The sequence below is a fragment of the Planococcus citri genome, chromosome 5 (genome assembly GCF_950023065.1).
Source record: "Planococcus citri chromosome 5, ihPlaCitr1.1, whole genome shotgun sequence".
In the NCBI taxonomy this organism is placed as follows: domain Eukaryota; kingdom Metazoa; phylum Arthropoda; class Insecta; order Hemiptera; family Pseudococcidae; genus Planococcus; species Planococcus citri.
The window spans coordinates 44,215,901-44,229,731 of NC_088681.1; the positions used below are offsets into that span (position 1 = coordinate 44,215,901).

The following is a 13,831-nucleotide window of genomic DNA, read 5'->3' on the forward strand; positions in this document are numbered from 1 at the left end:
CATCCATCGAATACGAACGATACCGAGCCTATTTTCCGCTAAAATCCTCTCCCCCTCGCTTACACATTGGGGTAGACATACCCTAAATTATTTTCAATTTAAAAACCAGAAGCATAAAGTGGAACGGAGATTTTACGCCAATATAATACACGCAGCCGTACCGCTCCTTTTCGGCTGCTGCTTTCTTATCAGAAACATTCGACGTTAAACTTTTGTCAAAAGGTTTGCTGACAGGAATATTAACTCGCAAATTATCATACACATCCGCCTAATGAATTTTAAACCGAAATACCGCGCCTCGATTCCCCTCTAAATATATATTTATGTACTTTCTGCCGAGATGTAAATCTGTAGTACGAGTATATGTCTGATAAATGGGCAAAATAAAACCAAGTTGTGTAAAGTACTGCTCACTCACGACGACGTTATATGTATAGGCTACGTGTCTCCCAAAACTTTCAACTTTTCCTTTTCACGCGCCAAACTTGAAATCGAATATGTCTGTTCGACGAGGCTCCATTTAGCCAGAATTTAACTAAAATCGCACGAATTATATCGATAGGCTTACGTGTTAGAATTTTAGAAATTGCGAAAATGAATTGAGAAGAGGGAGAGGAAACAAAGAGAGGGAAAATCAAACGACGTTGGGTCTTTTCTCCTCTTCGTGAAGTTCTTTGAAATGATTTGTAGTTGGCTGGAAAAATCGGACGTGTTTTAGTCAATTTTGTATTATTGCCACGTTTTGCCGAAAAGGAGGGGTAGGGAGAAAAGCAGCGTTGTTGGTCGAATTTTGAAAATCACTTTAGGCTTTCTTTTCATTAAAATGACGTGACAGCGCGTTGGATTTCATAATAAAGCGATAGAAACGAGAGAGAAAAATGAAATAAAGCTCTGAAAAAGTAGTCATTTGTAGCCTTAATTTTAAAAGGTCGAAACCCCTTATAATCGAACTCATTTAGCAAGTGCCCCACGAGTAAAAGTCCACCTACAAGTTAGCAAGTCGAAAGTGCAGATTTTATAATTCATTTTTCAAGAACAAAATGCAAAAAATCAACAAAAATGCTGAAAAGGAGCAATATTGAGATGATAATGAGGCATTTTTTTAGTAAAACAACTTTCACTTCTTTGAAGCTTCAAAATTAAACTTTTTTGCAAAATCAAAAGTTGGAACTTTTTAAAGTTAGGTAAGTTGAACCTTTTTAAAAAAATCGAAGTTGAATTTTTTCAGAGTTTTCAAGTGAACTTTTTGCAATGTTCAAAATTTGAACTCGTACCCAGTCAAACTCTTTTTTCTGAAAGTTTACAGATGAACTTCAAAGAAAGTTCAAAGCTGTAGTTCTCCAAGTAAAACTTCTTTGAAAGTTTGAAGTGAACTTGGAAGAAAGTTCAAAGTTGAACATTTTCAAAATTTCTTCGAAAATACACATTTTATAAAATTCAAAGTTGAACTAGTCCGAAGGAAAACTTTTTTGAAAATTTAAAGTTCAACTTCTTGGAAAGCTCAAAGTTAAACTTGCTTGAAATATTCTGGTCAACATTTTTTGAAATTTCAAAGAAATTTTTTTGAAAATCCAAAATTTAACTACATACTTGGAAAGCTCAAAGTTAAACTTGCTTGAAATATTCAGGTCAAAATTTTTTGAAATTTCAAAGAATTTTTTTTGAAAATCCATAGTCTAACTTTTCGGAAAGCTCAAAGTTGAACTTGCGTGAATTTCCATGTCAAAAATTTTTGAAAGTTCAAAGAAAACTTTTTTGAAAATCTAAAGTTCAACTTCTCGGAAAGCTCGAAGTTGAACTTGCATGAATTTCCATGCCAACATTTTTTGAAAGTTCAAAGTTGAATTCGTTCAAAGTCAAAGTTGAACTTGTTTGAAGTCAATTTTTTTCAAGTTCAAAGTGTCCAACTTTTTTTGAATGTTGAAAGCTGATTTTCTTTTAATGTACATACATAGTAAACTTGACTAATAATTTCGGTCAGGCTTTCTTTGGAAAATTCAAAATTGCACTTTTTTGAGGTCACACCTCTTCTAAAGTTGGAAATGCCCAACTTTTTCTGAAAGTTGAATGCTAATTTTCTTCAACAGTACGATATCAAAGTTTTCGAAATTACTTGAATATTCACAGTTGAACTTGTTCAAAGTGAAAAATTTCAACTTGAACTTGTTCAAAGCCAAACTTTTTTACAAAGTTCGAAGCTTATAAACTTTATACTTTTCAGCAAGTTAGAAGCTGCATTTCTTCGAAAATTCGAAGTGAATTGAACTGAAAACTTGAAGACAAACCCTTTTTGGATGAACTTTATCGAAAGTTTGAAGTCAAACTTATCAATGTTCAAAGTTTTCAAGTTTTTTTCAATTTGAGCTTCTTCAAAAGTTTAAAATGAACTCAAGTTCGAAGTTGAATTTTTAAAGTGGTCTGAATTGAACCTGTTCAGAATCAAATTTTTTCGAAAGCTCAAAGCTAAGTTTCCTTGAGAGTATGAATTCAAAATTTTAGAATTTTCTCGATTGAACTTGTTGAAAGTCAAATTGTTTTTAAAATCTAAAGTTGCTGCATATTCGTGAAAGTTTCAAGTTGAACTTGATTCAAACTTCAAAGTGGAACCTAATACGAGATTCTACGTTAACTTTTTTGAAAACTAACTTTACCAGGTCTGGGGGCTAATATCTATCAAATCAAAAGTTTGGAAAATATGTTCAATACGCTCATCTTTTCTCAATGAAGAGACCTGAACTTGCGTTGTTTCGGGGTTTCGATACCACGCTGAAGGCTGAAAGGGCACAAGGCACGCCCCTCTCCCTCTATTTTGGTAAAATTTTGAAAAAAAAATTTTAAAATCATGTGACATATCGTTTGCTTTGCTTTTAATAGTGCTGATTTCGAATTTCAGCTCACTTTTTTGGTAAGTGACCCTCGTGCCTGGCAATAAGCCAAAAAAATTAAAAAATTTGTGTGACCCTCTTTCTTCGTTGATGATCCAGAACGAATACATATCTACTATATTTTCGAGTATGCTTCTTCAACTAAACCACTTTCCAACCCTCCCACCCCCTCTTTTCCATACCAATCAGTAATCATTCTCTTATCACTTCCCAGCCAAGCGATGTTTTTCCTCATCTACCATCTTGAAACATATCCACAGTTCCACACAGCCTATCCAAGTACATGGAACGATGTACTATACCACGTAGCTAATCTACTCGAGTCATTTTTAATCGCTCGTTGTAATATTCTAAGGTGTGTAATGCGGAAACGAATACATAAATGACATACATATTTATCAAGCTTAAGACATGTTTGTATATGCAAGTGTTAACGCACGTGCAAATAAACAACACAACCGGCTAAGGAAGCGGGGAGAGAATAAGGCAGCAGAAGACGAGTACGGTACTTCTTTACCTTGGTTCACTCCTTACCTATCCGAGAAGTTCACGTTCGTATAGGGAGTGTTCTCACTTAATTTCTTTGCAAAAACGCACACTAACGTACACGATACCTACCTCCACTCTGGCATTTCTTTACATATACTTAAAAAAACTTGCTTTTAAAATACATAAAGCTGATCTTGAGCGTATTTTTAATATCAATTTAATGCATAAATACAGGTAGGTAGAGGTACAAAACGACTTGGCACTCGAAATACGTTATTTTCTTTCTCGATGCTCTCATTTTCTCTCCATATTTTGTTATTTTCTTCTACCATTACAAGGAAAAAAAACAGGCTTTGAGTTTCGCTGCAATAAATGCACTCGACGAATAACGAATCTGCTGGCCGAGTCTACGACTATAATTACATAGCGTGCGGTCTTTCGCAGGTACATATACAACGATAGGTACTCGAAACTCGTACACAGTTTTTTTTTTTTTTTTTTTTTTTTTTTACAACTTTCGGAATGAGTAAAAAAAACTATTCACATACAAAAACACAAACAACTGTATCTATGTACTAACAAGAGAACGCAAGAACGATTCATTTCCAGGTCATAGTTTTCTACCTCGTCGGTTACCTCTTTTATGTCGGCTAAGTTGAAAAAAAAAAATGTAAAAAATAAACGAAAATTTTCACAATTCTATAAAAATACACTATCTGCACGAAACAAGGTACGAATGAGAGAGAAAAAAAACACTACCGTTGTAATCATCGCGTCGAGTACCCAATTTAAATATTCAAACGTATTTTAACCGACGAATAGAATTCCGACGTAATCAAACTTTTCGTTAAAAAGCGAACTCGTAACTATTTTAATAAACGCGAGGGATACCAAAAAAAGAATCAACTAACCACCCTTACACACATACGAGAGAGAGAGAAAAAAACCATCAACTTTCCACATCTATTATAACGAGACCAGCAGCATCAAACCTTTAAACATTCGGAAATTAATTTCGACCACTTTTACGTCGCGTCATGTTCGGGTCAATGTCTCTCGACTATAATAATAAGTTCGCCTTCCAACCGCTACAGTTTCGTAATCGTTAAATGTACATCATAGAGTACACAACACACCGAAAAAGTATAATTAAATTAATGTACGAAAAACAAGACAAAAGTGTTAGCCATTGACACGACGACGACGACATTCCCATTTATCCTAGATACCATACAACAATATGTCCAAAAAAAAACACGTAGTTTTATACGAAGTAATAGTACCTTCTCACCATTTATTCACCTATTTATGCACCATTTTACACATAATATACGCAATGTTTTCAACTATGTTTGCAGAATTCACTTCGTCGTGATGTATTTCCAGTACATATCCAGATAGCGTGACAAAGTTAAACACCATTTTTATCCGTAAAGCAAAGATAGAAAGGGAGAAGAAGGATGGAGAAAGGATACCACTAACCTAACACCTTTCTTCGTAAAATGAATTTAATTAAAAATACTTCATGTTTTTCCACAGTTCCTTTTTTCACCACATATCAAGCAGACCAACATCACTAAATGAAATTTGTTTTGCCCAAGATATTAAATATCCTGCTTCTAGTTTAACGAACATGGATACAAAAAAAAAAAACTAATCATTTTTGCCAAACAAATGAATGTGACCGTCGTGATTTGATCAGCCATTTCTTCAGGGCTCAGAAGCAACTAACAATACAATAAAAAAAATTGATTCCAGGTAAACTTCCAGTGCCCGTGCCCAGTGCCCACGTTCAACAAAATCAAAACAAACGTGAACATCTATCAACAGCCGTTTTCTTTTCGCATACTCCGAGTAACTCCGAGTAAAAACGAGGTATTGATTCCTGACATTTTCACACTTACGCTACAGTGCAACTAGTGCAAGTGCAAAAATGTCAGGAATCGACACCTCGTTTTTACTCGGAGTTACTCGGAGTATGCGAAAAGAAAACAGCTAGCGCATGCGCAAGACCTGATGCGCACAAACGTATCATTCCTCAGTACCACTCGAGACATTGCAGCGCGAACACGTGCATCGTTCGGGTTCGTGACTTTTTATCTCCGCCCCCCCCCCCAGAGCTGTGGGTCTGAAACGATTTCGGGATTGGGTTTTGGTTTTGAGATCAAAATTTATTCATTTCAGGATTGGATTTGTTTTACATACTTTTGTTCTTCTAAATTTTTATTTTGACCGGTTTTGGGATTTTCATTTTAACCACTTTTAGGCCCGAATTGACTAATGGATCCTGCAAGATGGTCTAAAAAGGAATCCAATGGTGTAATTAGGTTAATGTTCTATATGCATGTTTTGCTTAATTTGTAGAGTAATTTCTATTATAATCTGAAAGAATGATAATAAATGATATAAAATGACAATTTATCAAAATCAAATCGAGGAAAAAATCAAAAATTTGATAGAAAACGTTGGAAAATTGAATTGAAAAGGAATAAAGAATAATTTTAATCACGAACTCGAATCAATGAAGTTTTCGAATCGCGAATCATCACCTCATTTTTGCGATTCGAATCAGTTCGAGTCATCGGATCTTAAGAATTGCTTTAAAAATGATTCGAATCCCGCCCACTCCTGCTTTCAGTACCTCTACTACCTACCTTATATTATACTAACCATCCTGCCTTCCTACTTATGATAAAAAAATACTGGGTATTATAACTGCGCATATTTAATGATCATGAAAAAGGCACTTACCTTCCGCCAACCAGCGCTGTATCATTTTCCAAAAGCAACAACCGTAAAAAATAATTCATCGAGTCATTTCCAGTGAACCTCTCCACATCAGTCTCTTCTGTAAAACATAAAGCAAAAGAAACAAATCGCATCAGTCGACAAGCTACATTACCAGCTCTTGTGAATACATTACTCGTACGAGACATATGTATACATTTGATCCTTTTCATCATCAGATATGTAAAAACCACAACAACGAGTTTTTTTTCTCGCAAATGTGATTCAATTGAGAACTTATCAATGTAGGTACTAACTCGTAATATACCCAACCTAAGATTAGGTACCATACGTATGTACTACACGTACGAGTGTACATATAAAAACAGCATGTTTGTATCCGATTAAACAAGTTGATGAAATGTAGGAAGAATAATACGCAAATATAGAATTTACTCGAGTCGTATGATATGTATTTTCAAAAAGCAACCTATCCCTAACTCAATTATACTTACTAAAACTTGCTACTAATGCAACTACGAGATAGCCAAGCATGAAACTTTTTGATCGTATTTATAAAAGCTTTGTATATTGTGTTTTTTTACATTTGCAAAGGGGAAAAAAGGTTTAGATTATAATCTTTATAAAGGGAAGAAAACACCAACTTTGTACTACACATAAAAATATGCTAAAATTGAACAGCTACACTGGATTTAATTTAATTGCAAATTAAGCTCAACTCATAAAACGAAAAAAAATAAATAAATAATGCCGAAACAACATACCCAGACTCTACGATTTTTGCACTTGGGCTATAATTTTATTTTTCAAGTTTTTTCAAGAATAAATTAATACCTACAACAGTTGATTTTAAAGCGAGACTTTGAAAAATTTTCAAAAAAGTAATTTTTGAAAAAGAGAAAAACATCTGAAATTTTTTGCAAATAGGCGACAATTTTTAGAAATTTAAAAAAAACACACTTTTTGGCGATTTTGACAAAAGCCGAGACTTTTTGCTACTTTCAGCAGAAAGCGAAACTTCGACAATTTTAGCTAAAGGTGACCAGTTGAAAAAAAAATTAAAAAGTGAGTGTTGATAAATTATCGACTTTTTTTTTACTTATCTACAAAAAGTAGGGCCAAGATTTTAAAAAATCAAATTTTCGAAAATGGCTGAAAAAAGTAACTTTCTTGGCAAGTTACTGGTCACTGAATGCAATTCAACGAAAAATTGTCAAAATTACCCCCCCCCCCCGGTCCAATCAAAATCACAAAAGTTTCAAAATTTTAAACTTTAAAAAAATCAGTAGGTACAAAAAATTACACATAAGTAAACAAATAAATTTTATTTTGATATTTTCAAACAAAAACGTTGTTTGTAGAGGTTTTCTTTCTAGCTGAAAAAATAATTAATTGCGTAAAATTTCTTTGAAAAAATGAAATTTCAATCAATGTGAATGCATTGCAATTGTTCTCACACGGTGAGATCGTTTTAGGCGAATTTCCCCCAAAAAGTTTGTTTCTTCTTCCTTCATCTACATACTTACTTATCCTTGAAGAGAAAAGTGAGGAGTGATGGGAAAAGTTCGAATTCGTTATAGTATATTACAACACAGTAGACGAAAGTGAATGATTTCTTGTCGAGTGCGAAGATTGGCGGAACGTGAATGAATTCTTGTTTCGTGCGTTGGCTCCACTCGCCTTCGGCTCGTTCCGCCAATCTTCGCACTCGACAAGAAATCATTCACTTTCGTCTACTGTGTTGTAATATACTATTCCATCACAGTGTGACGGAAAAGAATTTCTTTTCCATCTCCAGAGATGGAAAGAGGAATTTTTTCAATCACAGTAGGAAAAAGTGTATTTTCGCGGTGTGTAAACGGGGGTAAAATGCTACATTTTCGTAGCATGCATAATGAAAAAAATTATGTTATACTCGTACTTAATCATAGAACTTGAAAAAAAGAATCAAACGTGACATTTTTCATAAATCTCAATTCATCCCTTCTCTCCTCCGCAAAAAACGAACACTAATAAAATTTCAAAATTTCGAGTTTTCATTGGAGATAGAGGAGGTTAAATATGAATTCGAAAAGCTTGAATTTTTGACATGTCTTTTCATTAAGCAGGTAATCAGCTGTTTATAACGTGTTATTATAAAGAATTTGTCTAATTTCGAGAAATATTGAAAATTTACGAAGTTCAGGGCTCAATCTCGTCCATTCCTATGTGAATCAAATTTGAAATTGCAGTACGAGTATATCCACCACTACAATTTCCAGGCTAATGACCTCAAATTCATGATAACTTTAATTCAATTTCGGCACGTTTTACGGTTATTATATTGTGTAGAGCAAAATTGCTCGTCTCAAATGAAATTCAGACAAGAATTCAAGACACATTCGAAGTAGATAAATTCGAAACGCGAGCTTCTCCAGTCTCAAAACTGAGATATTTTCACCTGTTGGAATAACCTAATAAGCTTCTTTCACATCTTTATTATAATTATTCGCGACGACTATTTTCGTTCCACAGATTTCGCAGTTCGCACACATAGGTATTACTTCCACATCTTCGCACAAATTCGATTGTTTACTCAAAACAATATCACGGTATACACGTTGATACTCCTACGTTACGTGTAACCATACGACGAGTAACGTAATATCAAATTCCGAGCGTTTGAGCAAACGTAATTCGATGTACATAATACGACCATAATGAATTTCAATTTTGCTATAAATATACTTAAACGAGGCGATAATACGAGTACATAGAAACAGAAGGAAAGGAAAGGGGTATACACATATGTATTTAGATGTACGTTTCGTAGAGTAAGTAAATAAATTTCATAAGTTGAGGCTACCCCTTGCTCATCGTGTTCGTGTACTACAATATTGTAAATATTAGACGAGATTATATTACTCGTTTCGTCAACTTGCTTAGGTATACATGTATTACCTACTATACGTACAGTATACCTTAGCTGGGTGTGGGTACTACCAATACGAAATAAACTCATACAATATCATATAACTTAGAGGATATATCTATATACGATTAGGTACACTACAGAATAAGAGTAAATATGGTGTGTTCATTTCATTTAATGAAAGTACAAACGTATTATGGTTGTACAGTGTAGACTGTATAAACCACAGGTCATGACATTAAATTGAAATATTATCACAATATTCAGCTAAAAACACGACTGAGTATTTTTTTCCACACCTCATCTTTCCTCTTACCCCCTTAGGGTTCCTGTTCGCACTTTTTTTTTAGATAGCTGACCAATGCAGCATCTGTATTACAAAGATGACGCGGTGGTGGTCGCAGATCTCGATACACTACGAAGCGATTTCAAGTAAACGGCAGATAGCAATTAATTTAATTCTGGTTTTATCTTGCATTCGGAATCTAACGAGTATACATAACGTACACATACGTACGTGTACGTCAAGTATAAATACATACATATAGAGATACCTGCAGCTGTTCTTGTAATCTCATCAATAGCAGAATTAGAGTACAGGTAAATCTGAACTGAAACATTGCTGCCATCATCCAAATAAGGTACGATGATTAAATGTGACCGGCGGCAGTCGGCGTCCAAAGACCAGTCACACAGACGAGCTTTTTACCAGCTCAATACCCATTAAAGTCTCGTATATCTGTCGAATAAATGTTACACGTACAGCATCCGTACGATCGTATGTACCTATTCGCCATAGACATGTCTAAAGGTAAAGTACACGGATAGATATTCGCGATAACAGACATCGCTACATATACGTGTACATTTCAACAACCGAGAATCGACTTTTTAATATTCGATGCATTCGCCAGTTCGCCACACACACAAACAGACAGATAGACAGACAGACACGCCAAAAAGTCCGCAGCACTCTGATCAAACTGGTTCGAAGATACTTCGAACATTATTACATAACTTGAAGGGGGAAAAAAGTAAAATCGCCATCATTACATCGTCCAAATGTGTCGATTTTATTGACAATTTCTCACACGCGATCGGTATGGGTTCGATATTGATGATAGCGGCGATGACGAACAAGACGATGTTATAAATTTACTACTCAAAAAAAAAAAAAAAAAAAGGAACATTAACCACATTTTATGTTTGTATGGAAACGTCCGTTATCTCGTCGATTTTTACGATCGATTTGAAATGAGTACTCACATATCCCAGGTATCTCTCTACCTATCGAGTACATTGGTTTCTTTTTTCTTTTTTTCGTTTTATTGATCGGAATCGTACATACTTGAAAGAAGATACCATTAGGAAATCATCGAAATCACGCCATCGATCAGTCACGATCGTCTGCAAGTACGAAGAAAGTGAATCCTTCAGAGGTCGATGGTCGATTAGCAAGCTGAATTTCACATCTATTCTATTTTATCCAGTATCTGACGTCGCAAGATGGCCTCAAAACTGAGAAATTGCCATAAATTTGAATCCAGCGTACCCGAAAACCATACAATCGATATGCATGACGTCATATTATCAAATATTCAAATTCACCCCCTCCCTTCCCCTTCCATACTCCACAATGAAATATTTAGATGCTCAATTCCTTCTAGCAGCATAAATATACAATAATTGATGAGCTTCAACAAAAATTCTAAAAAGAAAAATGATCCCATCAATGTAAGTGCTGACTTGACAAATATATGTACATAAAAATTTGTAAAGTGGGGAGCGATGACCCCACAAAGGGGCACAGGGCACCAAAATTGACAAAATGACCTCAAAATTGAACTCAGCGTACTCGAGAACCATACAAACGATATGCATGAAGCTATATTATCAAAAGCGTGATTTTTTTCTCTCCCACCCCCTCCCCACCGATCAATTTCACGAAGGGAGGGGGTACGTTAATGATAAAAACTCTTCATGCATATCAATTTCATGGTTTTCAATATCGCGAATGTCGAATTTGAGGTCAATTTTTGGCAAAAACCTACAAATCTCGAGAAACACAACCATTTCGACATTTATCTGGAAGAAAACTGCTATACCCAATCCATACTGAGGAGTTAATGAGGGGGAAGGGACGGTTAAATGATGAAAAAAACTGCTTATATATCGATTTCATGGTTTTCAATGTCGCTAAGTTCGATTTTGAGGCCAATTTTTGACCAAAACCTACAAATCTCGAGAAACGCGACCATTTTTCGACATGTATCTGGAAGAAAACTGTCACCCAATCCATGGTGAGGAGTCAAGTAGGTAGAAGGAGGCGCTTTGATGATAAAAAATCTTCACATATATCGATTTCATGATTTTCAATGTTACCAATTCCAAATTTGAGGTGAATTTTCAACCAAAACCTACAAATCTCGAGAAACGCACCACTTTGAAATTTATTTGATAGAAAAGTGTCACTCAATTTTGGGGAGAGGGATCAAGGAGGGGAAGGGAGCACTTTGAAGATGGATAGTCTCTTCATGCATATCGATTTCATGATTTTCAACATCGCCAATTCCGAATTTTGATATTGATATTAGGCTAAATCCAACGAATCTTGAGAAAATCGATCATTTCGACATTCACGTGGAAGAAAACTGCTACTTAATCTCAGGTTAGCGGCCAAAGAGTAGAAAGAGAGCCCTTTGATGATAGAAAGTCGCTGATTCCCAATTCGATATCGATATTCAGCTATAGAACGTACTTAAATCCAGTAATGCCACAATTATTAACATTTTATTCACTGAAAAACTGCACCCTCGTCAATTCTGTTGGCTTCTCGAACACCTCAGTCGCAACACGCTCGAATAGTAACACCAGTCAAGCACATTCGACACGTAAATATACCGCATTCATCACCGAAAGTGCATTTCTACGTGCATTTTTTCCATTTCCTAATGACGTGACGTGGTATTTCACTCGCGTATACGAGTATTTTGGTACACACATATTCTTCTCGTATAAAATAATCGTTAAAATTTTATAAATCGTATTCTCGCGAGTAAATGCCACCGCTCTTCCGTCACTCACCACTCTCCGGTAAAATATTACATCTTGCATTCGCGTTCGGTTCGATTCTCATAGCAAGAATAAAATAAAAAATACATGCTCGTATTTGTCTTGACGTTTGATACTCGTCGATATTAAAATAGTTCGACATTTACACTCGAAAGATCACCCATCATTTGTACCACTCGAAGTGTACACGAAAGAACGTAAAACTGGCCACCTTATGTTCAAATTATTCCGAACCAATACAACTATAGAAAGTATACGAGCGTAAATAAAAGTGAAATTCCACTCGAATTACGTCTTCTTTATTTCTTTCGGAAAATCTGAAAACAGCATCTTTGCATTGAAAACATATCAATTTTTCAATCCCTTGGCAACGTGTACGAGAAAACGACGGAACGTTTCAGCACAGATGACATCGTAATTCGACCAAATCTACCATAACATCGTTTACCAGCCAGATACACGGAGACTGGAAGTAGGTTTTTGACAAAATACTCCATAGTCGATTGGATTTAGTTGCAAAACGTGCCATAATTATGGTTTTGCATCACGAGACTAATTTCCTTGTTTTATTTTTCCTACTTCTTGTGTTTAGTTTTCTTCTTTCTTGGTTGGTCTTTCTTTTTTACTTCTTTTTTTTTCTGTTGAATTATTTTAAATTAAACCCCAGATTTCTTTCTTTGTTGCGCACGAAAAATCGTACCGTTTTTCATGAATATTTAAACGCATTTATTACCTAGACGACGAAAGAAGACGATGGAAACAGTCGCGTTGCTTGCAGACAATGGTTCAGTTCGCGCCAGTTAATTACTTATTTTTCGAAAATTCGCCTAATGCTAATGAACCTTTCTTAACGCGATTTCCATTTACCGAATGGGAAAATATACCAAAAGCAGACTGCTAAACGATTACTTTCGCTCGAGACTTGGACCGCGTACTAATCGCAAGAATTAAGAGGAAAAAATTAAGGTGCGGACTGTGCCAAGGTAGCTTAATAAAAAAAGTGTCACGTTTGATGTTTTTCTTTTCTTGTTTTTTTCGTGATTTTTTTTGAACTGGAACTTGGAAGCTATTTAAAAAATGTAGACAAAAAGGTCGTTTGGTACACTGAATGATATTCAACGGTCGAGATAATGTAAAAATTTAAAGAAAAAACATACAATATTTTTCAAGTTCTAATCATTAATAATTTTTTTTTTTTTTTTCAAATTGAACACAAAAATTTCAAAAACTTGGGAGAAATATACATTCAATGTCGAAAAAGTGTTTTACAATACCCCCCCCCCCCTAAAATGACGGCAAAAAAAAGAAATTTTTGAAAAATTGAAGCATTAAGTACCTACCTTGTATGCTAATATTTCAAAAAAGACACAAAAATTGAAAAATTTGAAAATATATTTTTTAAAAAAAGAATGAAATTTTTTCTAAAACGATTCTACAATCCAAAAATTTTGAGTCCATCAAGTAATAATTATTGTAATGAAATGTGTGCTTAAGATGATAATTGGTCGTTAATTTGTATACCTACTTGCTGTGTAATGCTATCTTCAATAAAATTATTATTATTATTATATTTTCACGATTTTCCATCAAGACCTTCAGGCTTCATTCAGATCGTTTCCCACCCCAGCAATCATACCAATTTTTAAAACAATACCTAAATGCTGCAATTTCGCGTAATTAATAACGAACAACTCAAAATGCATCTTCTCGAGATTTTTCCTCTTTC

General features: G+C 34.8%; 1 protein-coding gene across 5 annotated transcripts in view; it reads right to left on the minus strand.

Annotated features, from left to right (window-relative positions):
* LOC135849155 (semaphorin-1A-like) overlaps positions 1-13,831 on the minus strand; it is a 231,891-nt gene that overhangs the window by 44,670 nt on the left and 173,390 nt on the right. For all 5 annotated transcript variants that reach the window (XM_065369426.1, XM_065369422.1, XM_065369424.1 and 2 more), the window contains one exon: positions 6,126-6,222. In XM_065369426.1, the coding sequence (XP_065225498.1) occupies positions 6,126-6,222 (97 nt within the window). The remainder of the gene's footprint in view (positions 1-6,125; positions 6,223-13,831) is intronic.